Source organism: Passer montanus, unplaced genomic scaffold, assembly GCF_014805655.1.
Source record: "Passer montanus isolate IOZ18808 unplaced genomic scaffold, ASM1480565v1 scaffold5, whole genome shotgun sequence".
Classification (NCBI taxonomy): Eukaryota; Metazoa; Chordata; class Aves; order Passeriformes; family Passeridae; genus Passer; species Passer montanus.
Window position 1 is genome coordinate 1,784,372 of NW_024369929.1, and position 25,737 is coordinate 1,810,108.

The 25,737-nt window shown below is 41.2% G+C and overlaps 1 protein-coding gene across 7 annotated transcripts in view; it reads right to left on the reverse strand.

Annotated features, from left to right (window-relative positions):
* Nucleotides 1–25,737, reverse strand: part of TLN2 (talin 2) — a 142,018-nt gene that overhangs the window by 45,010 nt on the left and 71,271 nt on the right. For all 7 annotated transcript variants that reach the window (XM_039722844.1, XM_039722845.1, XM_039722846.1 and 4 more), the window contains 19 exons: nucleotides 23,482–23,558; nucleotides 21,715–21,895; nucleotides 19,738–19,851; nucleotides 18,999–19,107; nucleotides 18,113–18,321; nucleotides 17,873–17,971; nucleotides 16,642–16,809; nucleotides 16,235–16,529; nucleotides 15,165–15,331; nucleotides 13,982–14,110; nucleotides 12,437–12,550; nucleotides 10,527–10,640; nucleotides 9,089–9,223; nucleotides 8,043–8,171; nucleotides 7,122–7,224; nucleotides 5,370–5,578; nucleotides 4,425–4,544; nucleotides 3,373–3,570; nucleotides 1,163–1,302 (listed from right to left, as the gene is read on the reverse strand). In XM_039722844.1, the coding sequence (XP_039578778.1) occupies nucleotides 1,163–1,302; nucleotides 3,373–3,570; nucleotides 4,425–4,544; nucleotides 5,370–5,578; nucleotides 7,122–7,224; nucleotides 8,043–8,171; nucleotides 9,089–9,223; nucleotides 10,527–10,640; nucleotides 12,437–12,550; nucleotides 13,982–14,110; nucleotides 15,165–15,331; nucleotides 16,235–16,529; nucleotides 16,642–16,809; nucleotides 17,873–17,971; nucleotides 18,113–18,321; nucleotides 18,999–19,107; nucleotides 19,738–19,851; nucleotides 21,715–21,895; nucleotides 23,482–23,558 (2,810 nt within the window). The remainder of the gene's footprint in view (nucleotides 1–1,162; nucleotides 1,303–3,372; nucleotides 3,571–4,424; nucleotides 4,545–5,369; nucleotides 5,579–7,121; nucleotides 7,225–8,042; nucleotides 8,172–9,088; nucleotides 9,224–10,526; nucleotides 10,641–12,436; nucleotides 12,551–13,981; nucleotides 14,111–15,164; nucleotides 15,332–16,234; nucleotides 16,530–16,641; nucleotides 16,810–17,872; nucleotides 17,972–18,112; nucleotides 18,322–18,998; nucleotides 19,108–19,737; nucleotides 19,852–21,714; nucleotides 21,896–23,481; nucleotides 23,559–25,737) is intronic.

Below are 25,737 nucleotides of genomic sequence, written 5' to 3' on the forward strand. Positions count from 1 at the left end.
ATGGGGAAGAAAGCAAAACAAACCCAGCAAAACCTCCAGACTAATCATAGTACCATTGATGATGAGAGAAAAATGAGAAGAAAAGCTATCTTATAATAAGGAAGCTGTGCCTCTTCTTTCATTTTCATCAGAGAGAAAGTAAAAATATTTGACCCTGACTGTATCATAGCAGGGAAAGAGAAGAGAGCCCTGGCAGGCTTGTCACAAGGCAGAACAGAGGATCTGAGAAGGGAGTACAGTGTCTCCTTAGCACCTTAAACACAAACTGAGAACTGGTGCAGTATTTACTTCACACAGGTCTGTGGTGTCTGTGTAAGGTCCCACACATGCACACACACAGAACAGCTAAAGGCTTGACCTGGCTCACCTCCCTTTTTCTATTAGATGCTTCCTTAGAGGGAATACCTGGCAGGAACTGGTTTCACTGGGGTGAAATTCCTCTACACTCCTATCAGGAATGCTCCAAGCCTAAAGCAGAAATCTGGAGCAGTTTGATGCTGCAGCAGCAACAAAATCTCATGTGACTCCTTCACTTTTAAGCAGCCTGTCTTTGGTTATCTATAATTTTCATAGATGTTATTCATTTCCAGGGAGACATGACATATGCAATTTTCTTTTTAAACAAAATACGACAAAAGCAAAGGAGCATAAGTTCTTAAGGAAGCCTTTACTCAAGGAGTGGATTTATAATCCTTACATTAAGGGTATGCTCCACTGCAGAAATGTAGCATCTAACCTTTCCAGGCATTCCTGATCGCACACACATGCACACTGTTAGCAATAGGTACCTACGGTTTTAAGCACATTTTATCTAAGAGCATTATTCAATTTTTTTTTTTCAGGGATTGATAAGCTTAACGTTAGCTATTGCCTTGTCAGAACACAGATGGTGAGAAAAGAGTAAGTAAAACACACTGGTTCCTTTCAAAAACCAGGCCAAGTCTTCAAATGCTGGTTCCTATTTCCAAGGGTAACAAGTTATACCAGTTGAGGAACTACTCCAACATAAGCAACTCTCCTCTGGCCTACTTCCATTTAAACAGAGCTACAGGTTCCAGCCACTCACTTAATTGTCAATAGCAGAAGAATATATAAGCACAATACAAATACCACAGAGAAAGGCAAATATCTCAGGAAAACAAAGCAAACAACACATCCTTACCTTGCTGCTGCTGCTAAGAGGTTCTTGGCATTAGGAGCTCCGGGATCAACAGACAGAGACTTGGCAGCCAGTAACAGCTTGCTGGAAGCCATAGAGATGCTCTTGAGGTTACCTATGACTTGAATCTGGTCCTCTTTAGTCTGGAAAGCCAGCGCAACGTAACATTAAGTACAAAATTAGCAACCAAGAGAGTGTGCTGAAACCACACATAAAAACCCTGTCTGTTTATCCACCTGAAATTGCTGACCTGTGTGAGCTCAGAGATGGATGGCTCAGAGATGGATGGCTCAAGCCATCCTTCACTCATACAGGTGCCTCTAGCTTCGCTTAAATAACAGAAAAAGACCCTTACAACAAATAGCTTGGCTTCTAACAGTGGTAGCATTCACAAATGAGCTATGGAGAAACTTCCCTACTTGTTGAACAATGCTCTTGTTGTCAAGACTCTTATGTGTCTCTGCCTGGCACAACTGCTTTACATTATTCAACCAGTGTACACTCTCTGTATTCTGGCATCCTTTGTGCAGCCCACAGGCTTCTCTAGCATCTAACTGGGATTGCTCACACAACAAGATCCTCCAGGAAGTCACCTTCCCCAATAAAATAAGTTTCTATAAGCCTACTTCAGTCAATATTCTGACTTGGATGTTCTATTACTTATTTTAAGCCATTGCTTGAAAAGGGAAACCTGTATTTAAATCCAGTTACAGAAAAGTATTGCATCTTCACAGTGAACAGCCGTGACTAGATTCTTCTGCCAATGATCAGTAGAAGTGAACCCATTTTTTCTAACAGTCACTTCATAGTTTTAGGTAAAAGGTGTTGCATAATAGTCAGCTGATAGAGTAGCTTTTACTCTGTATTTACTATATTCTACTTCCTCCCTACCCCTACGTTTTGCTAGTCACCCAAAACACCTGGTATTGCTTTTGTTCAGGCCAAATAACTACACACAGAAGGCCTTCTCATTTGGAAGATCAGCCATTAATAGTTAAGAATAATAACCATCCCCTGTGTCAGCAGGATCAGCAAATTCACAAGGGCAGCCAGGTCATCAGCAGCTGCATTCTCATTTCAAGCAGCCATTTGCAGCATCGTTTCTACCTTTGCCTTCATTGAATTTCCTCAAACAGAACATTCTAAAAGTCAATGTGGTCCAGAGCTAAAGAGACAGTCAGGTACCTCACTACTGCTCACTGTGAGAGAGTCAGCTGTATATGGAGCTTAACTCACTTCACACATCTGGAACCTGAATGATGAAGTTCTGATGGAGAATAACCACCAACCACTGTCGGATGTCTCTACTCAGTTCTATCTACAAAGCATCTGCTTTAGAGAGACATTTCATAAATGAATTCAAAGGACTGACACACTCAGGACCTTCTGGGCCATTTTCCAGTGGCAATCATTTATGAGGTGTGCAGGACCCTCCTACTAACCAGGGTAAAACCACCTGCAGATTCTTTTTCTGCAAGTCCTCCCATCTCCTCTGATACACAATTCCTTTTTATATGCTGACATGTGTTATGCTAAATCATTGCCAAATGACCAATTACTGAGCTCAGCACAACTCTACCCAGTAAAATAAACTGAAGGTGGTATCTCCAACTACCAGGAATGACCTCAGCAACATCTGACAACATTCCTGATTGTTAGAGCTCATCAGAGTAGAACTCTGCCAGATTTTAAATCACTGAACACAAGTCCAAGTGCTTGCTGTCAGATCCAAGGATGGCATTTTAGGCAGCCATAATTTTAGGCTTGCTCCACTCTGCAGCAGGTCCACAGCACCATGGAGCAATATCAAAGCATCATTTCCTCCATCCACTTAAAGCACTTCAAAAGTAGCAAAGAAAGGTGCTACCTTTTGAACAGTGTTCACCTAAATTATGCTCCATACTAGTTCCACCAAAAAGAAGCAACCCTTTCCACCAGCTCAGAGGTTCAGCACACCTTTGTACCTTTGCAGCTCAAACTACACAGAGGAGTAGGAACTTGTATTTCTGACTGGACACAGAAACAAATACCAAGATCCTGTGAGAGATGCAAACACTGGGTTCTCTTCTTTCCAGATAACCAGCTCCAGGTGATTCCCTCACAGCAAACATCTCCTCACACAGCAGCATGTTTATGCTGCTACATAAACAATGTACTGCACTGCCAGAGGTTAGGCCAAGATTATCCTTCAATTAGCATGACCAAGAACTTACTTGTGCTTGGCCAGCCATTTCAATACCAGCATCAAGAAATTCATCAAAGTCATCACTGAATTTCCCAGAGGCTGCAGCCAGCTCCCCACTTTGGCCCCGTGTAGCATGGACAACTTCTCCAGCTGACTGATTCAGATCTGCTGCTGCCTGGTTCAGTTCACTCTGAGCTTCTTGAAATGACTTAGAACTTGGAGGTAGCTGGAAGAGACAAAGTTCAGTATTTTACTGTCACACATCACACCAGCCTTTCATGACTGGAGAGTTCAACACGTGCTGAGAATACCAAATACAACAGAGCAGTGAGCTGGAACTATGGCACAGCTGTCAACCAGAAATCTGTCCAGCAACTTGTGTCCTGCTGTTTCTTTCAAGGGACAGACAAGTCTGTAAGCTTTTCAAAGAACACGAGTATTGGCAGCTCTTCAAAATTACTCTAAACTCTCTCTAGTAAATCAGTTTGTTAAAAAGTCCCTGGTTTCATCAAAAGGCATTGCACAAACATATCAAAATACAATTCCTTCTTCATTCACAGGATAACAAGGTCAGTGACAAATGCAGCAAAAAAAGCTGTTCAAATAGTATAACTTTCTGGCAAATTACCAATGCAAAAAGGACTTTTTGACGTGAAAGCAGTTAAACAAAATAACAATTCTACTCTTTACACAATATGGCCAGGCATTTTTTGACAGATCACAATGCTCCTTCAAGTAAACTGATCACTTCTAGGTGGGAGATGAACTATATTTTTTCTAATTTTCATATTCTTCAGAATGTCAAGTCATAGTTGCCATTTTCAAAACTGAAAAGTTAATACCAACCTATGACAATTTTAATGTTGCCTTCACAAATCACAGACACATTTCACCTTGCCCATAAAACTACAAAAATGGTATTTCAGTCTAAATAGCAGCTGCTTAAAGGTGCATAAACTTAAAACAGCTTACATGAAGTATACTTAGGGCTCATTTACTAAATAATTATTTGACACATGGGGAACTCAGATCTGCTGTTCAGTTTTCTAAAATATATTTCCATGTGAAAAGCCATCTTACCGAATCAACAAGGAGCTTCTTGCTGGATTCCCCAATACTCTTTAAGGCCACATCCACATCCTTTTGTCCAGGCAGACAATTCACACAGTTATTCAAGGAGTGAGACACTGCTTTTGCCACCTACAACACAAGTGAACACATTCACACTGAGAGAGGTATAAGTCCTCATTAATAGGAGGCACATCCTCTACTTCATAGCCAGCAATTCCTACATTCTGACCCTTACAGGAACATTTTTGAGGCTTTCAGCTTTCTCAGTTTGCTGGCCTGCAGTCTTGATTTAGGCTCATCCATGGGATAGGATGGTGTTGGCAGGGCAGCCCCACGACTGCTCCTGGCACCTGGGATAAATCCTGCAGCACTGCAGACAAGGGAATCCCCTGAAGTTATCTATGTACTAATCACAGAAATTCTTTGCATGCTACTTTTTACAAAGTTCTGCTACTTATTACAAAGTACCTTTTAAAGCAAAGGTATCTTCATAAGAAATTATTTACAATGCAGGCAAATTCTAGAACTTTTCAAATCAGTAAAAACAGAATCTGTCACTCCTAAAGAATTCAAGCATAGTGGTGCCACTCATAAAGAAAACATGCACTCCCTTTTTGAATGTAACATGGATACAGATCTTTTCTTTGAAAATTATCAGTTTAATGGCTATCTCACTTTTGCAGTCAAGCAGTCTCCTCACATATGTTGTGGGTAAAAGCACAGAGCTGCAACTTTCTATATTTTTCTAAGAATTGACAAAAATACCATACTTTATACCATCTGCATTGTTTAACCTAGACATAATGTTATTCTGTGAGAGCTGTTAAAAGGAACAGAAAGCTGACATACCTAGCAGCCTTATTTTATGTCATTCTCTCTCCTTATTCAATGCTGATTTGGAGTAAATTCACTGCATGTTTGACAATTCAAGCAGCTGCTCAAGTCCCAGCTTACCTGGGCCAGTCTCTGCTGACTGTCTGCATCCCCTGGGGCAGCCAGGGCCTGCTTGGCCTCCTGGATCAGCATGGCAGAGCCTTCCATGACATCCCTGGCTGAATCCAGCATGGCATGGGCTGCCACAGGGTCACTGGTAGATGCTGCAACCCCTCGAGCTGCCTGAGCCAAAGTCTTCAAGGCCTGAGCAGTTTCTCTGGCAGCAACTCCTGTGGTCACATTTCACAAGGATTTTATTAGTACCTTTAAAGATAACCTCTGTATTTCATGCCATGATCTTGCAGGTAATGATCCTATTGCAAAATAACACTGCAAATGCAATTTAAAAGAAAATCTTCACACAGCAACAAATTTAAATACACAGTATCATTTGCTTATATTGAAATGCCTGTAATGAAGCCATAAAGTAAATGTTATAGCCCATAGACCACATTCTGGGCACAGCTTCTACACCAGTGACTACATCCTAATGAAGCACTGAAAAAGAAGAAAAGCTAAAACCTGTAGATGAGTAAAAACTCATACTCCAAGCTATGGGGGAAGTGATTGTTTGCAAGAATGGTGCACAGGAGTTCAGAGCCACAGCCCAACAATAGTTTAACTTCAAGCAATCCAAAAAGAGATTATTAGGAATGATACAACTTGATATAATCTAACATCACTGTGAGTAAAAACATAAGATAACTGAATGAAGTCATAGAAAGACTGTAATAAAATTACCTTCTATGATCTGTCTGGCCAGTGTTAAAGGACATCTACCAACTCTAGTGCTAAGGTGCAGGACTATGTGAATAATGGTCTCCTTCTATTTATAAAATTATTGAAAAGGAACTCATTGCTTTGTAGGGTGTCCTACAATCTGATGATAAGAGAGCTACTAGATTTAGCTATTCTTTATCAGCTGCAAGTATCTGTACTCCCTTGTGTGGTACCCAGTGCCTACTTCTGCACAACTATGTGATAGAAACGTGAGCCATCTTGATGAAATTCCATCTGCTTCAAATGAAAGCAACACGCAATTATAACCAATGAAGTGCTAATTGCCATAACACATTTTATCAGTAATATTAGATAAAAAAATCTTATGGGAGCATTTGCAACAACAGCTTTCATTTCTAACAGAAATAAGGACATAGAACATTTTAACATCTATGACTAAACTTTTGTCCCTCCTGTAGTGCATTTTTCTTATTAAGGTGTTTTTATTTCTAAACTAAAAGTACAGGTACAAAAATAAACTGTAGAATCTGTGTGCCCAGGTTTCCTGTTGGCTTTAACTCAAACCATGCAAATGTGCTCAATGAATCAGCCAGAGCAGCTGCATTGAGCACATGAACTGGTAACACCAAGGAAGAGATGCAGTTCTGAATGTCACCAAGCTGTCCCCACCATGTTCATATCCTGTAGCTTCAAAACATATCTGAGGCACCCTTTAAACCTTCTGTAAGGACATAGCAACATTTCCAGTGGCACTGACCTTTAAAATGCAATGCATTTTATTTCAGCAGCACATATTTACAAAAACAGCAGATGTCCCAATCTAGTCTGATTAAAGACAGAGCAGATTGCATCACTGTTCTTTTATGAAGTGTGAGTCACACTCAAGTCTTCATAACTTACCACAATTCACTATCAGCACTAAAAAAATGAAGCCATTCCTTGATTTAAGTAGTCTGTGACAAGAAAACCTTTCATCAAGGGGATGGAAAGCAGAGGTTTCATTTCACAGAGCCATTATGAATAAAGCAGTACCTGTGTAGTGCTCGTTGCCCTGAGCAGCACAAGTTAACAGCTGGGCCATTGAAGAACCAACTGCTTTAGATGTGCTTCCCAGGTCCTGAGTGCATTTCTCAAGCTGTAAAAAATGCAAAGGACAAATCAATTAGTTTAAGCTCAACAAAAATACATTTTGTTTTAAATAGTATGCAAATTTCCTCATTCCACAAAAACCTAAACTTTCACCTCAGCTACTGAACACAAACACAATTTCTCTGAAATCTGGCTAACAGGTTTTCCCTGTTCAGAATGAAATTAACATATTAGGCATTGTGACCAATAAAACTTATTTTACAATTAGCAATAGAAGTAAATACCTTCATCCAAGGAAAGGCTTTTTTTTTCCCCCAAATAAACCATTTCAGTTTCTAGGCCTACTAGAACTGGCTGTCCTGAGTTCTCATCACCGTCACTACTGAAAAGAAAATCTTTTTGACATGACCAAAACATTACTGTTACCAAATTGTCATTTGTACAATAGAGAAGGAAGCCCTACAGTCCTATGAGTAACTTTACTACAGAACATACTGTTGCTGTAGTAGTAACTTATACTGTCTTTAAGAGAATCAGTGCAAAATCCTGTCAGCGTGATCATTATCCAAAGCTGCATTACTTGTTTTGCCTCTAATATTTAAGTTTTTAACAGCTAACTTGGTTTGTTTTTAAATGAAGAACATCCTTCCTCAATTACAGTTTCTCCTGGGTCCTATGAGTAACTTTACTACAGAACATACTGTTGCTGTAGTAGTAACTTATACTGTCTTTAGCAGAATCAGTGCAAAATCCTGTCAGCGTGATCATTATCCAAAGCTGCATTACTTGTTTTGCCTCTAATATTTAAGTTTTTAACAGCTAACTTGGTTTGTTTTTAAATGAAGAACATCCTTCCTCAATTACAGTTTCTCCTGGGAGAGGTTTTAACTGTCCATCCACAGCTGCCATCTTCGCATCTTGCAGTTCATTTTTGAGTGTCTGGACTGTGTTCAAAGCAGAATCAATTTCCATTGGGCCACAAGCTTCATGAGCCTATTCAGAAATCAGATCAGTACCACTGTTAGCAGCTGTAAGCAACTTTCAGAAACAGTAAATGCTTCAGATCTAATCTTCCCTCCCATATTATTTCTCTTCCCACTTTAGAGGCCATTGTGAGCCCTCTAAGGGTTATACATCATGGATTCCATGGTTCCTGAAGAATATTTTCAGTCTGTGAAGACAATAACACCCTGCTAAGAGGCACCAGGGGAATGAGAGGCACTTGCCTTGTGTGCATGTCCCTTTAGAGCAGGCAGCCCAGGGACTGAGAAAGTAATTGCTGCACTCTGGACTTCCCCTTGTGCATCATGACCAAAATCCAAAATCCCACTGACTCCCTGATGTGGCAGCCCACACTCATCAGTATGAGATGGAAATTCTAGCATTAGCTCAGGTGTAGCCACTTCAATGCCACAATCCTGGTTTCAGGCCCCAGTGTACACACACAAAAAAGATCAGACTTTCCACTTGCATTCTTTTTAAACCCCACATAGTTTAGAAATCTCTGTGTGAAACGCAGAGCATCTGCTTCCCTGAATTTTAGAGAAGATGATTCCAATTCACAATTACAGCACAGCAGAGCTGTAGCTGGATTCTCACTGGCTTGGTGGGCCACAAAATGTGTTCCCTTTTCCCTGCTCTCCCTTGAATGGAGCAGCAGCTCAGTCTTGATGTGCTGCTCTGTTACTCTGCTCCCATTTGTCTGCTATGGAAAGGGCAGCACAAGCTTTTCCACTTTTCTTGTCACTTCTCCCTCCCCTTTCTCTCACGATACAGAGGCCACCTGGGAGTCTGAGTAAATTGTGCACAAAATGCAGCAGTGAGAGGTGAGCCCTGCCTGAGCATGAGCCACTCCCTCAGGGGAGACAAGAAGTCCTCTTGTTTGCTCATTAAAAGCAGTATTTACCTACCTTCTGGGAGGCAGTTCTCAGCTCTGCTAAGCTGGTAGCAAGATTCTTTGCACACTGACTGAGCTGCATTGCTGCTGCCTGATCAGTCACTGTGGGCACAGCAGCTTTAGCAGATGCCACCATTTTACTTCCAGGCTGTTCAAAGAACAACAGTGAACACAATTAGTTTTACCAACTCATTTTCTTTAAAGAAAGCTCAGGATTCAATAAAACTGCTTCCTCCATTCACACATTCATGAGCTTTCTAGATTTTTCTTTAATGACTAGCACATTATTGCTGCTTAAGATGGAACATCCCGTCAGAATTCCGCCACATTTCCAAGTGCTCTGCAGCAGGACTCATTTGTGCTTTACTGGGACAATGACCATTCCATTGGTTCCAATGTCTGCCTGAGGCCTTTGAATACTCATGTAGACTACTTAAAAATACTGAAATGTGAAATTTTGTCACTCAGCATTCATGTACAATCAGCTAAAGGTGGCAGAGATGGCAAATTTCTCTCTACATTTTTAAATACTAACCTCTGCCAAAATTCTATGAAATTAAAATTGTAATTCAAGCAGTGCCTCTACACAGGGATTACTGCTGATACAACTAAAAACCTTTGGTGATACTCATATCACCACTGTACACACATACAGCCCCAGGGGAGATGGATCAATCATGTGAATGACTCCAGAGGGAATCATAAAGCAAATACTTAAACAGAGTGAGAAGATGGTTTGTGATCCATCTGCCTACACAGGACCATAAAACCCTGCTAACAGCCACCCCATTTCAGGTAAGACTAACTGATGCCAAGTAATGATCATGCCACTACACAAAGAATTGGTTTCTGGTGTTGTTTCCTGCAATGTTACCAATAAGCCAATAGTCTTGTTATCAATACTCAATATTCTACCTTTCTATTTTAAGATGTTTTAGAAAAAGCACACAGTCAAATTTTGTGTTTTTCCCAAACCATCAATCTAGATCTATTATGCAGGCTAATATCTAAAAAACTACACTAGTATTCCCATTTATTTCTGAGGAATTCTGAAACTTGTTGCTGCAAGACTAAGTTTACCTTGCCTAAAAAGGTTACAGCAGCTTGTCACATATTCAGACTCAGACCTCTACTTAGAGAGATGCTAAATTCTCCCCATTTTGTTCTTTAAACCCTAACCCAGAAGACAAGTGTATAACAATGAATGTTTATTTTCCATAAGCATACTTTTGTCATGTTACTTTTAACCTCAATGTCAGCAGCTCTCACTCTCCATAGGTACAATGTATTTTAGCCACCTAACCTGAGGAACCAAATTCTGCCTGTGGCTCACAGCAGTGAACTTCTTTACATGGTTCTTAATAGATTACTGGTTATTTATCACAAATGAAAACATGCAGCACTAAAAAAAAAAGCTTTTTACATCTACTGCAATGATTGGTTCACTTCACCTGAAGGAAATTCTGGCTGGAATTGATTAAAGCAAGCTGGGCACTGAGGTCTTCTGCCTGAGCTTGACTTCCTCTTACACCCTGCACCAGCTGAGGAATGTGGTCTGCAACATTCTAAAATGGACAAAGGGAAAAGATTTTTAGTAAGAAAATAAAAACTAAAAAAAAAATCCTCTGAAAATAAACCAAGCAGGTTTCCCACTTCTCTTAAAGACAACTGCAGTATTCCTGAGTAAATTATTTCTGTGCTATCATAGAACTAATTTAGAATGCATGGAACCAAATTAATATGCAATAGGAGTTTTTTAGAGGTGTTCTACATAAGAAATCATTATTCAATCTACTTATTAGTTAAAGGCTCCCACAAGACAATCCAAGATTTTTGTGCAAATACATGTGATGTACACAATACTTGTGTACATCAAGTATTAATTATTTCCTTTGCATGTTCAAATGCCAATAGTGAAGGTGATAGATTTCTTCAAGAGAATATCCTGCTTTCAGAAAAACATTCTCTTTTACACACAAGCTCAGCCTACTTTTCCTTGGCTTTCAGCAACACACAACTTCATACATGGCTGGAGCATTTGCAAGCATATATTGCTAAAACTTTATTCCTGGACTGTGCACATTTATGGGCTTTGTCCATCCATTTCACAATAACACTTGAGCAGTGCAATACTAAATTACCAGCACTAACAAAATGTAAAAAAGTAGACACTGAAGCTTCTCTGTCATTTGAGAAATGAGCATCAAGAAAAAATTGGAATGAACAATAAACAATAGTTATCAAGTTGCACTTTTGAAAAATTCATTCTGAAATAGCAGCTCTCTACAAGACAATTCTGAAGTATACTTGAGCTATCTTATTTAATTCCAACATTTCTTAGGATTGCTCCATGACAAGAAGTAATTGCAGAATGTTGATGTGGTTTTCAACAACACCATCTTTAATGGCTTTGTTCTTGTTCCCCTCATAAATGCTCTTGGATGCAGAAGAAAATCCTTCTGCATTCCGTATACTGTCTTTTGCAAATATGGCTTAAACACAAAAGGAAAACAGCTTTTCATCAGACTCTGAATTCTAGCTTGGAAGTATAAGAATTTGCTTGACTTCAGTCATACCTTGAAATCTGTGATCCTGCAGCTTTAGCTTCAAGCTAGGAATCATGGTAACCCCACTGTAAGGCCTGTCATTTATGTTTTTATGGTGACATTTAAGGTCCCAGTTGCTTGGAGGTGGAACATCAGAATAGCAGGAGCAGTTGTCAGTTATATGATCAGTTATATAACTGATATGTTAAATAAGCATTTCACTCCATTATAGTATAAATCACTATTGCTACTCCACCCTTCATTACAGAAAATCCAAAGGTTACCTCTATCCCACACCAGACCTCAGTCCCATTTCACTGCATGTATGATTCAACAGCCTGTTTTGATGATCAGGAAGCTACTCCCCTGCTGAAGATCAAACTCACACTCTGAAAGCAGGGCCAAGGCTTAGAATCACAGTCAGGGAATCACAAATTCCTGAGCAACTGGATCCCTCTGTGCAGTGCTTCCAGTACAGCTCTGCACATGTTCCATCACTGGCTGATCTGTACCAAAACTTGTAGTAAAAGCATTTCAGGAGAATTGGTTGTTCCTGAGCAGTTACACACCTGTGCATCCTTCTCTAAGGTGTGTGTAACAGCCAAGTGTTACATGGCACTAAAGTAGCTCAGCAATGCACAGATACCACAGTAAATGAGAGTTCTCCAGAATCCACACACATGAACACATGCAGTGTTGCTCTGTTTTTCTTTTTTTAAAGCTTCTTTTGAGCTTCTATTATAGAAGGTGATCCTCATCAGTTCCCCAAAAAGCATTGTTCAAGAGTTATTTGTCATGGGCTGTGCTGTGTTTACCTTGCAGCTCTGCACAAGTTGCTGGTGGGCTGCTGTGTTCTTATTGGAGACAGCTGCATTCTGAGAAGCTGCAATAGTCTGAGTAGCAGCAGCTGCAGCTTGTTTAGCTGCAATCTGTGGAGAAGAAGAAAGTTAAATCAGTGCTAAAAGTGAGTAATTCAGAGGATGAAACACACATCACTATAGGTAACTTTGACAGAAACAACATTGACAAAATAATACATTTTATCCCTTAATTTCATTTGCCTTAAGGAAACCTCAACTGACCACCACTGCTCTTCTCTCAAGGTGAAAATGATTGGAATACTGTTACCCATCTCTGATTTGCCAATCAAATGCCAAAGAAAAAGGCAGACTTAAAAGCATTCTATGCCCTTACTCTTTCACAGCTTAGGTTTCAACAGGAGGAAGATAAGTGAACTACAAACAGCAGAAATGTCTAAACAATGAGCTCCTTTTGAAGGCCAGAGGAAACAGGCAAAGCACAGCAGTGCTGCACACTGCTGCACTGATACCTCTGACCCAGGACTCAAGGGAGCCAATTTCTGCTGAGGCTGCTCTATGGCAAAAGAAAAGATCCTAAAATGACACGGAGGTACAGAATACTGCAATTTCTGAGTCTAAAAGCATTCTGAAGACCTTCTTCAAATGTTATTATCAACATCTCCCTATCACAAAAATAAAAATTCAACAATTTATCCAAGGTACTCCCAACATGTTGTACAACACTAACTGGTGCACTAAAGAGAAGCAAGCATGAAGTTCATTACACATTTTACTCCTTTGTAAGGCAGTATATGTTATAACAGCAGAACATATAAAATACTCTTTTCATAAAAGTTTCTTGAATGCAATTAGAAAATTACAGACATCAGCCTTTATTTCCTAAAGTACTCCTGATTTTTAGTTCTAGACAGACACAAGAACTTAATATGTTTCTGGAACGTGGTCACCTTATTGCATGTGAATCAGACTAATGCAAAAATCACAGTTGCAAACTAGGAACTATGAAAAGTTTCTGTATTTCAATCTGTCTTTTTTTCATTTTAGTTGAGAATGTGAAGATCAAACTTTGCCCACAAAACAAACTTCCGTGGTATTTTATCCTTACTAAATTGCATTTCTCCTTCTTGGCTGGGCCACTAGATAGGATCTATCTTTTTACTTCCATTTCTGCTTCCTGATTCTGAGTAATTTCCCAGTTTAATTGGACATGCTGAGACCCAACTAACTTTGCTCAGAAATTCATCTGGAACTCTATATCCTAGTAAAGGCACAAGAGGTACTGTGTAAATGGCACACCAGAGAGATAAATTAACAAAGCAATGAAGCCATTTCAGCTCAGCTGTTTAATTTTAGGACTAAGCCACCATCAAATGCCTTCTGAGTCAAATCCTTACACCACTTTACCCCATACAAGTTACTCAGTTTTCTCAGGACTATGTTATGATATACTGGCATGTCTAATTCTAAGCTTTGTACTCTGGAATTGACCTTACAGCACTGTCATTCTTTGCTTAGCACTTTCACTACATGATTTCCAACCTCTAATCTGTTGACAATTTTCTTCTTGATGGCATTCTGTGCAGCAGCATTGGTAGCAACCCGCAGTCCCTCTGCTGCCTCTCTCAGACGTTGCTGTTGATCTTCATTTTCAGGATTGGCTGCAGCTCCCTGCACAAAATTTCCAAGCAAAAACTGTAAGGCTGAGCAAAAACGACCGGCGAAAATGTGGATGAGCATCAAGACTTCAGTTCAGATAGCATCTGCTACCTCAGCATTCATTTTCCTTAAATTATCATTAGGAAGTTAGAAGAACACTGAAGTATTACAAAAATTCAGAAAGTCTGTTTCTAGTGGAAGGCTGTTATTGTCTATGTCAGGAACTTAGAGGAAGAAAGCTGAACATTTGCTTCATCCACCACTTCAGGTGCTTGGGAAAAAAGCCTTTTTTAACTGCTTCTCCTTTGATCTGAAATAATATACTTGTATGGATATAGGTTTTTGAAAAAAAACCCCAGCTTTTAAAATTCCCAACTCAATATGTCTTTCAGTAACTGCAGTCCAAAAATTGAAGTTTAACACAGTAGATCTTCTCCATCTCAAGTCAGAAAATACTGCAAAGTCAAGGATAGGCAGCCAGGCACACAGGCATTCTGGAGTCCCAGCAAGAATGGCTGACCCTGCTGCCATAAAAATCATATCAGTGCAGGATCTGGGAAACAATTCCAAGGCATATTCCTCCCTAGCAGACTGAAACAGGTTTCCAGCACAGAAAGGGAAGAAAAGTTGTGATATTTGTGTCTCTTGTGAAAACAAGGAGGGAAGGATGTGGAAGGGAACAACACAGGCAAGATTCCTCAGGTGAAGGAAACTGTTTCTTAGACAGTGGGGAGCTGCTTTGCAATGACTTCAGTAAGGGATTGCTGTGGTTCTGTTGTTCCACTTGCACAAGACCCTGCACCAGGCCTCAGGGCTGGTGTAACTGCCCTGCATGGCTTGAGTCACAACCACTATGCACACAGGAAAGCAGAAGCAGTGCAAGATGACCTTTTAAAAGCAAAAAAATCCAGGTAGCTAATAAATTGGTTTTTGGAATGTAGCAAGTCATTAAATGCTGAACTTTTACAGGACAAGAGAAACCATCTTTACTAGATGCTGTTTATAAATCCCACAGACCCTCTCTTCAGCCTCCCAATTTTAAGCTGACAGTTCATCTCCCTGGTACCTTTGCAGCTTCCACCATGCGGGCTGTGGAATCTGCCAGGAGCTTTGCAGCAGCCAGAAGCTTCTTGGAGTTCTCCATGTCAATCTCTGCTTCTGCATCAGACCTCATGGCGTTGACGAGGTCCGAGGTGGCCTGAGCCAGCACCCTCGCCTGCCGCACCATCTCACCTGCGGAGCACAGCTGCACTTTACTGCTGCTCTCTGCACTGCAGTCCTGCCTTCAACACTCAGCATCGTTTCACAAGGCAACCAGGAAGTTACATTTGCTAAAGTATTTTTTCACTTCAAAATTATATATATATCTATAGATATATATAACTTGAAAGTTTCACAAACAAATCTTGTATCCCAATAAAAATGACAGAAACCACTGCAGTGGAGATGAAGAAAAAAGAGTAGTATTTGCAATCTAGATAATAAGACCAAAACACACCATCAGTATTTTTAGGTAATTTTGAATATACAGTTCAAGGAAACTCCTGTCCCAGCAAAGACTAACAAGTCTGCTTTCAAATCACAGCCAATATTTAACTTGTTCAATAAAAATTATCCCTCTTCTTCATGTGTTTCTGTGGAATTATCTTTTGTCTAATATAAACTGAGAACTTTCTCAGAAAACACTTAGCACCATTAAAATGGTTCTAACCAAAAACATCTTGTTTCTTGTTTTACAAGCTGCACTTTTTAGAAACATCTCAGAAGAAAAAGCAGATATAAGTTTAAAAACCTACAATAAAATCTATGCATAGCAATATCAATCACTGTGAAGTACTTGACCGGGTACTTGGAGGTGAGAAATTGCAGCACAATACCATGAAGTGAAGCAGTGGCAGAAAACAGACAAAATATTACAGTGCTCCTTTAGCATGGTATTGATAGTTTTCACTGAATATTTACTCCACCTAGCACACAGCTACGTGCACACTGCTGATTTATACATGGGCTGGATCACTACCCATGACAACAGCACCAGCTTAGAAGCAGAAAACAGAGAAGAACGGTTTTTATTTTCCTGACTTGAAAGGTGCGCGTGTGAACCACAGCAAGCTACTGCTCCTGGAAGGAACTCACCCGCATCCCCCATGGAGCTGAAGATGCTCTCGGTGACGCACATGATGGTGTCCGTGGCCTGGTCGTAGCGGCCGATGGGCTCGCCCCGGCTGGCGAACTGGCGCACGTGCTGCAGCAGGTCGTGGAGCGCCTGGCTGACGATGCCGGCGGCCGCGCTCACCTGCTTCAGCAGCTCGCTGTCATCCGTGGCCGCCTGGCAGGCCCGCACGCAGTTCTCCACCGAGCGGTCCACCAGCTTCCCGGCCTCGATCAGCTGCTCCTGGCACACCGGGGAGCTGATGGTGGGGCTCACCACCTGCACGGGGACAGCACCCACAGCAGGTTTAACAGTCCATTCTCAAGGGCGTTGGGAGCACAGCAGCACCCACTGGGCACGAGGCTCTGCCCCTTCAAACACCTCTGCCTACCTTAGCACAAGCCACAAGCTGGGAAGTAGAGAGTGCACACTGGGTAGCAGCAGCAATGACCCTGTTCTGCAGGACCGTGTCCTCAGCCACCTGTGCTACGTTCTTGGCCTTCAGCACCAACATGGCAGCAGCGTTGGCAACAGCTTTGGCCAAACTCATCAGAACATCCTGGTAAAGTAAAAGGAAAACTCAGTCTGCGACATGAGAACACATCCAGGTATAAATTCCTGTAGTCACTAAGTTCAAATAATTTCCTCCCATTTCCCCACTTAAAATCCCACCTGTATACTTCAGTTTTTTAATAGGATGGAGTCTTCTAATGCCTCTACTGTTAAAATGATCCGGTTTTCCAGTAAAGAAAATCTTTCCAATACACTTATTTATAATTTCAACATCACAGCAGGCAGAAAATCTTGCATTTCAAAAATCAAACCTGCTACTTTTTGTTTTGCTTTTAGATATGATAAACCATCCCCTTCCTTACCCACTTTCTCCAACACTCCATAACACAGATAAGAATGCTTAAATTCTCTCTCTTAGCCAAGAGTTGTAATACATACATTCAACTAGGAATACAAATGAGAACTCTGATGAAGTTCACAGATTCACTGCTGGTTTTATTGGCAAAAATGGCCTGTAAGTTGTATTAGCAGACACCTTGCACACAGTGCACTCCAGGGGTCCATGTGCTGCTGAAAAGTACTTTCCCCTGGTTCTGGAGTAAACATGTCTTTAGCATTCAGTGAAAAATTATCTACACGTTATTTACAGAGGATTTAAGAGCACTGGTCTTAAACTGCTAAGAGCAAACACTGTTAAATCATAAGGCATTATGATTTTGTAACTGATGCTACTTTTCATCTTCAATAAATTTTGTTTGCAATACACCTTTTTCTACTCAGTTTACCGAAATATTTTATTAACTTCTCCATGTTAACATGTATACATACAGACAAAGCAAACACTTACATAAACCCCATTATATTTAATGAGAAGAAATACAGTGCAAAAAGGTCTCCATGAAGCATCTGTATGATGCACAGAATGAAGTAGGGGTTCCTATGAAACCAGCACTCTGATTGTGTAATTAAAATCAACTTCAAAATGGATTCAATTAGCATAGAGAACCTTCAGCATTTTCTAACCACACTTTGAGCAGCCTGGTTTTATGCAGGGACCTCCTCATTACAAAACTGCACAGTTCTGACAGTGACCAGCAACCCCTGATTACCTGGAACCTTTCATCTGTTTCATTTTCCCCAATTTGTCTCAGCAGCTCCCCGCTGGCCTGTCCAATGCTGCCAGCTGCAGTCAGAACTGTCTGGCGAGGCTGGGAAGAGGCAACAGTGAAATGCATTAATCCACAGAAAATGAACTTCACTTGCATTTTTATTTCCTCAAGGAACTTGTGCATTAGTGTGCAAGCAATATGGCCAAAAAGAGGGAAACTGAGAAGTTTTTCTTTACTCACCTCTCCTGAAGTAGGCTGCACAGCCTTCAGCAAGTCTGAGACAGCACTGGCCAAGGTTCGAGCAGCTTTCAGGAGGTCTTCTCCACTTCCAACTTCATCATCCATGAGAGCAGCAAGCAGTTTCACACCTTTGGACATCTCAGTGAGGTTGGAGGAGATGGTTGTAATTGCACATCCCACAGCAGTGTAATCAGTGTCAACCGGGTCCCCTGCAGAGCAAATGGTTTTCAATGATCAGAATGCTTTAGTGGCTAAAAGGGAAACAGCAGCAGCTACAACCAGCTACACTCTGGTGAGAGATAAAAGAGACATTTCAAGACAGCCAAGCAATGCCTACTAAGTAATGTGTCACTTAAAAAAACATTAAATTGCTATAAATTTTCTGATTTCTACATTTTTTTTGCAATAATCTATCCTCTAATAGAATGTTTCTTCATTCAATGCAATTTGCTGAAAAATCCACAGTTTCAGCCTCCTTCAATACTGAAAGAACCTAAGGCAATACAATTTTGTCTCCTTTAAGCCACTCGCAGCTCCCTCAACCTGTAAGTTGTTGAAGAAAAGCCCACTGTCAATAAAAACAATCTCTCCTTAAGGATCAGATCAACCATGCTTTCTTGTAGTAACCTTGCAAACACTCTCTACTCTGTTGGATAAGCCAGCTACATTTTATCTTCACTACTCTTACACCTTTAGAGAAACTAAAGATAGACGAAAATTGTGCTGAGAGGGACACCAAGTTTGTTTCACATACCAATGCACTTAGCTATTGGTGTGTTTTAAAGAAAATTTTCTGCAGCTGCCCCATACTCAGTTCATGTGTTTCTTGATTTAGATTTAGACAAATAGTTAGGAGACAAAGGAAATCCTTCCCATTGAAATTTACCTGCTGTAAGGTTAACAACAGATGCAGTTCCTGCAGTGATTGCATCAACCTGAGAGTGTATTTCATGTTTTGATTCATCAACCTTGTTTTGAACCCATACTCTTGATGCCTGAAGAGCAATTATGAAAAGAAGAATTAAGGACTGCAGTGAGGTTCTGTAAGGCAAGATACTAGGTACATATCCTATTTCTTTGTGAACTTTTAAAAGTGAAGCAGCAGGCCCTTAAAGTGAAATATGAATACAAGCATTTTCTTCTGCTGATTAATTCATTACAGATTTGCTCTCACATTTCAACAGCTGCCCTTTTAAGGTAAATGCCATAAGAAAGGCTCAACACCCTTGACTGACAGTCCCCCCTAAGCAATAACCCTCTGGCTCTGTCCTCCTGCCCTAACCTGGATCATGAACAAATCATATTAGTTCTTATTTTCCATGTCTCTGGGAGGTAGAAAGTCCCACCATTAATACTGTCCATAGTTTGTGCTTAACTGTACATATGCCCACAAAACAAGAGCATTCCAGGCAGGTTTATGCAAGAAAGTCTGCTACATCTGGTCTCAGAGACTGATTAGAGTGAAATGGGCCACTGTACATGAATTCCTTAAAGAGAGCAAAAAATTTTTACCCCATCTTAAAAGCTTTAGAAGTATCACTTTAGATCTGGGGGCAATGACTAAACTGGTCTGCAAACAACCCAAAGCCCCGAGGCTCACTTGTGTGTGGATGAGAAGAGCTCACCATGTCCTGCCCCAGAGGTGGCAGGTTGTCCACTTGGCTGAGGTCGGCCTGTGCCTGCTGCACCGCGTGCATGCTGCTGTTGATGGTCCCCATCAGGGCCTGCTGAGCTGAGGTCTGCAAGGCAGAGAAGGCAATGGCTGGCCTGTGCTCCTGAGGGCACTTCAGGCACAAACCACACGTGCATGAAGAGAGCCTGAGTGACAGCAGTCCAGCAACCACACCAGGCCACTTCAGAGAGCTGCCTTTTCCTGGCACAGTGGACTCACAGTCCTGAATCTGCTTATGCCATTTTACACTCTGTGCCACTTTCACACATAGATAAAGTACTCAGCTTTCTCAGCTCAAACCATGGCCAACAGACACACACAAGCCCACTGAGCTGTTTTACTGACCTGCATTTGAGCAGCATGAAACCTCACTTTGCTTAGGAGATCATTACTGATTTCCTGGGACAGCCCCCCAGTGCAATCAAGGCTGATCCTAAAACTAAATTGTCATCAACATGCATAAGCTACCAGAAAACTGAAGGGGTTTAGGCAGAGCAGGATGCTGTCTGTATTGGGTGTCTGTGGCAAAAATTTTAGCTGCAAGGGTGGCCTTTAGGAGAATTAGCCAGAGGCTGCCCCATGCTGGGCACAGCTGGTTCTAGACAGCTCCAACAGACCCAGCACAGGACACAGCTGAGTGCAGCAGCCAAACTGATGGCACCTCTGGGAAAACATTGGTGACAAAGGGCAGTGAGGGCAAAATGGAGTTCAAGAAACAGCCTTGCAAATGCCAGTGCCTGACAGGGATGTGGAGGGCATGCTGAAGACAGCAGAGCTGAGTTTCCTTAGCCTCTGGGAGAGCCAAGTGTGCAGGTATTTCTCTGCAGTCTGGGGAGAGGGCTGTGTTGGAGCAGATATCAGACCCCATATCTGCCCTGCAGACCACAGAAGACCCCACGTGCAGCAGGTGGATATCTCCCTGACAGGAACTACAGCCCACGGAGAGGCTGTGCTGGAGCAGGGCCTTGCCAGGAAGAGCCCAGGGCTGGAGCAGGCTCTCCTGAAGGGAACTGCAGTTCATAGGGGACCCCCAGTGCAGCCAGTTTGTCCTGGACGACTGCAGCCCATGGAAGGACATGCTGGAGCAAGGAGGGCAGAGAGGGGCTGTTACAAATTGAGCACTTATGAGCAAGGAGTAGTAGAACAGCTACAACTGAAGGAATGAAATTGAATCTGAGTAAAAAAAGGGGGTGGGTGAGAAGAATTTTTAGTTTTCATCTGTTTCTCACCATCCAACTGCATTTTAATTGGCAGTAAATTAAATTAATTTTCTCCAACCTGTTTCGCCCATGATTTTGATTCTGTTTTGCCCATGAACATAACTGATGATCTCCCTGTCTTTATCTTGACCTATACCGATATAAAGCTTTTTTTAATCTTATCTATCCTCCACACAGACTTGAGCTGAGGAGTAGGAGTGCCTGCTGGGCAGGCATCTGGCAAACAGCCAAGGTCAATTCACTACACAGACTATACTTCTAGTAGTATGTAATGATTTTAAGCACTGATTATATTCCCTAAATGCTATTTAGGGCTTATGAAAGTCTTTCAATTTGAATGAAAAAAAGCACTATTGGGTTTGGGCCTGCTAAAACATTTTAAAGTTGGTGGGCTAGTGATAAGTTAGAAGTAAGCCTTATCCTTAAAATTGCTCACTTTTGCCAGTCTTTAAACCTTTTTCTTTTGCCCTTTGAATACTTAGTTTTAACTACTTAGAAGTAAAGGCTGGAAGAGCCTGGTTTTAAGAAAATGAGGAAATAAATCAAAAAGTGACACCCTAAGTACTTAAGGGATACTGATAACTTCTGTTTGGTAGAACAGTCAGGACATTACAGCCAGGACCCCGGGTCTCAGAAATGCGTATAACATTCTGTTTCTGACTACTTGCTGCACACACATGTTCCACACACAAAACAAGGGGGTTTCTCACAAGAGGGGGCATGTGTCCTCTGTGCATCTGGCCAGTTGTCACTTGCTGCTGAGGGGAAGGCATGATGCCAACGTTGAAAGTCTCGGGGCCGCTGGAGCCGGAGCGCATGACAGCCGGCAGCGCCACGGAGCCGTGCTCCACCTTGCCGGTGCGGTTGAACTGCTGCTGCAGGATGGTGGGTCTGGGGAGACAGCCAGCACACGGTCAGTCAGCTCCTGCACACTGAGCTCTGCTTCCTCTAGGATTTCAATTGCATTTCACAACGTTTGGAGAAGCTGGAGAACTGTATGGTTTTTCTTTCTAACGTATCGGAAAAAAGAGAATCTGCAGCTTCTGGCAGATCAGTTAATAGCACTAATGAGCAGGCACCAATGTGCAGTTTTGTTAAACATGATACAATAGCTTTACCCCTTTTAGACACAGAGTAGACAGAACCAGAACAAGTTCTATGGCATAACGACTGTTTTGTTTCAGTTGTGTCACAGGCTGATCAATATAAAATAGAAGCATGAACATTGCTAGTTCTCCCTAGAATTATTTTGCTAGTACTCCCTAGGACTGGGATAAAAACTTACTTTCTTCCCCCTTTATACAAGCACAAACAAGCACACACAGTACTTGCAAATAATCTGGCAGTTCTCCAGATACTGGACTGGAGAATAATAAATAAAGTTGCTGCCATCCACGGTCCTGAACTGCCTTGCCAGATATACTGCTCATATTTAAACATGATTCAACCTTTAATAGCTAGAAGTGTTGACAGAAATTCAGGCTGTAACAACAACACTCTGCTGAGGGGGAAAAAAGAGTGATTTCAACTATGAAAAAATCTTGTATTTATCTACTACAAGTTTTGGGCTTCCCTGCACAGCACTTAACTAACAGTATATTCTGGAAGTGATTTGGAAAGGGCCATGTCAAAATAAAGCACATCTGAACATGTGTGATCCATCAGAAGATGAAATTTCCCATAAGGCCACATGAAATGCCTAACAAATCTATCTCGTATAAACTGTAGGCTTAACAATAAATCAAATGGACTTCTCACATACACACTGCTGACACTGCCACCCTCAAGAGCTCCAAGAAAAGACTTGAGTGCCTCATTACAGCTTATAATGTCACAAATCTGTTTTTATGGTCTCACTGCACAGAAAGATCTGACATTCCTTTTCAAGAGTGTGGTGAGCTCCACAGCTCTGTGTTTCCCTATGTTCAGTTACTCTCCCATCAAAACCATAACCTGACCCACTTGTACCAAACCCTTTCCCCTACCACACCACACATCTGATGGCTGTGGCTGGTGAAATAAGCCAGCTCTGCTCATAATACTGTGTACAACTAAACTGACAGGTGTCAAATCTACTGGAAACCACGGAACTGGCAGAGACAAGCAACCAAAACCTTGTAAATCACACATGAAGATGAAAAAAAATACTACAACTTTTCAGCTCTGCTTCATTATCCCCCTCTCTGCCCCAGCATTTTACTGAATTACAGCCTGAGTGCCTTTGTTCAAGAGTCAAGTTGATGGTGCCATTGCTTGTTGCCCTAACCAACAGTTTTGTGACAAATATCTGCTCCTTAATCCTTGAATGAAGCTAGGAGCCTGCTGAATTGCCTGGGGACAGTACTTCCTTCTATTGAAATACTCTGTAGAAAACCATTATTTCACAGTAATAACTGTACTACTTCATTTGAAAAAGCTGCCACAACTAAATGTGGCACTCTTAAAACAGACCATTTCCTCCTGTTGCATGCACTCACTTCTTAGGTGAAACAGATTCTTCCAACATGGTTGATTCCTCATCACCTTCAAGCCCAAATCTATCTTTACTTTGTTTCTGGAGGAGAGGAAAAAAAGAGAAGTTAAACAATGTGTGTTGTTTCTTGCTTTCTCTCCACCATTTCCTTGCCATTTATCACAAACCTAAACAAACGACCTGCAGAGCCTGGTCTGGTGCTGAACACCAGCTCAGCAGTGCTGCTGGGCACTGAGTGAGAACACAACCTCCCCAGAGAAGATGTACCCTTCAGCATTCAACAGCCCAGGTTCTGAACCCTGGCAGATAAAGTATGCAAAGGAAAAAAAACCTGCTGGTGCCTTTTTGAACAAAGGTATAAGGAAAGTGCTGAAGTGTTACTGTATGGTGCTACCTGCTGATGCCTTAAGACCTTAGCCTTTATATTTTTCAAATCCTGTACTGCAAGAGTGCATAACTCTAAACTCCATATAAAATGTTAGTTATCTGTCTTACATTTTGGTTGGACAAAACAATCCCTCTAGGCCTGAGATCCAAGGACACCCTACAGCCTCAGGCCCCAGAAAGTATAAACAAAAGTGAATTGGGGCGGAGCAAAGTGGGGGAATGTGACTTCATCCCCTGAACCCGTAATTGGAGGATTAACTCCTGATATGTAAATGGACAAAACTTATATCTGTCTGAAAAACTCATGATGACCATCATCCATTTTGGGTGTAGCCCCTTGGGGAAGCTCAGTCTGCTCTTAATACACCTAAAGGTCTTTGATTAAATATTGATTAAATATTTGTCTGGCCTCTGTTTCTAGGTAAGCTCAAAAAAGACATCACTACCAGTAGGAAACACATACCCACAAGTAAAGACAATAAATTGAATAGTGTCTCCAAGTCATTTTATCATAGGTACTTTAAAGTTCAGGACAGTCTGACTTCAGGCTGAAGACTGAGGCAGGGGTTTTATAGTGCTAAGAGATTTGTAAATATACCTAAGGGCAGTAAGCCTAAACCACTAGAAACAACAGGAAACTACAAATCATAGAAATAGTGCCTTATAAAAAGAGTCTATTTCTACTTGTTGCCTAGTGCAGAGAAACTGTCTGCTTTCCCTCTTGCTACATGATTTGTAGTCTGAGTCCATAGAGATGAATATAAATAGAGAAGTATCCACTGTGACCTTCCATTCAAGAGGAACTCCTCATGCACACCCATATGAGCACACAACTTTGGAGAAAGAAGTTCTTACTACTAGAGTTTGATTTTATGCATGAACTGAAACTCCCTCTTTCGAGTCATGATTGTGCTTTACTTCCATAATAATGTGAAGTAAAAAAAATGTACTGTTTTTAATTTAGATATATGCTACTCAAGTTCTGTGTTCTCTGTCAGCTGATTAATGACCAATTATTAAAATTTCAGGACATGAGGAGTTGGGTGGAGTGGGGGGGAACACTATACTAATAACACTTGAGCAGAAAAAATGTACCTGGAGAAAAGGAGTTGGACCAGCCCAAAACACACCAAGAACTAACAACATGCAACTGAAAGCAACAAACCCCACTTTGGTGCATCCATCACAGAGATTATGTGAGCTCCAGAACTACAAACTGCAGCTTCTCATATGAATCAGGGGTGTTTATGATTTAACCTGTTCCTAATTCATTAACTTCAAACTGGCTGTGTCAGCAGATGGTAGAGAAAAAAAAAAATCAAAGGACTGGGAGTGTAAATTTGCACATTTGTATTCTATCAAGATAGAAGGCTGCTTTCATTTGGCATTAGACAGCAATGCTACTTTTGAATCAAGTTTTAAACCATCTACAGAAACCTGCAATTTATTTGATGTTTATTAAACCTGAGCCTGACAGCCTCAGAGAAAAAGGCATGTGATGAATTCTGTGTGATGAATTCTGGCAATCCTCCTCAACCTCTCATTACATAACCCTTAGTGCTACATCCTACACTGCTCACACTAACAAAGGCAATAAATTCTTCTGGGCTACTTAACTTTGTGTTTTCTTACTACTAAACTCTACTGCAGTAAAGAATGATGCAGTTTGAACGTCAGTGAAGTAAAATTTTGACAAGAATGACTCAGTGCTGTTTGGAACACCTCACTTTTCTATATAAGATGCTTAGAATGGGACCATTCAGCTCCATGTTTGTTGGCAAACTTGCCATTTTTTGCTGTTGCACTTGCTTGCTTGGGAATATTTTGAATACTGGAAATTTTATCAGCCCTTCCTCTCTCCTGCCAGGCACAT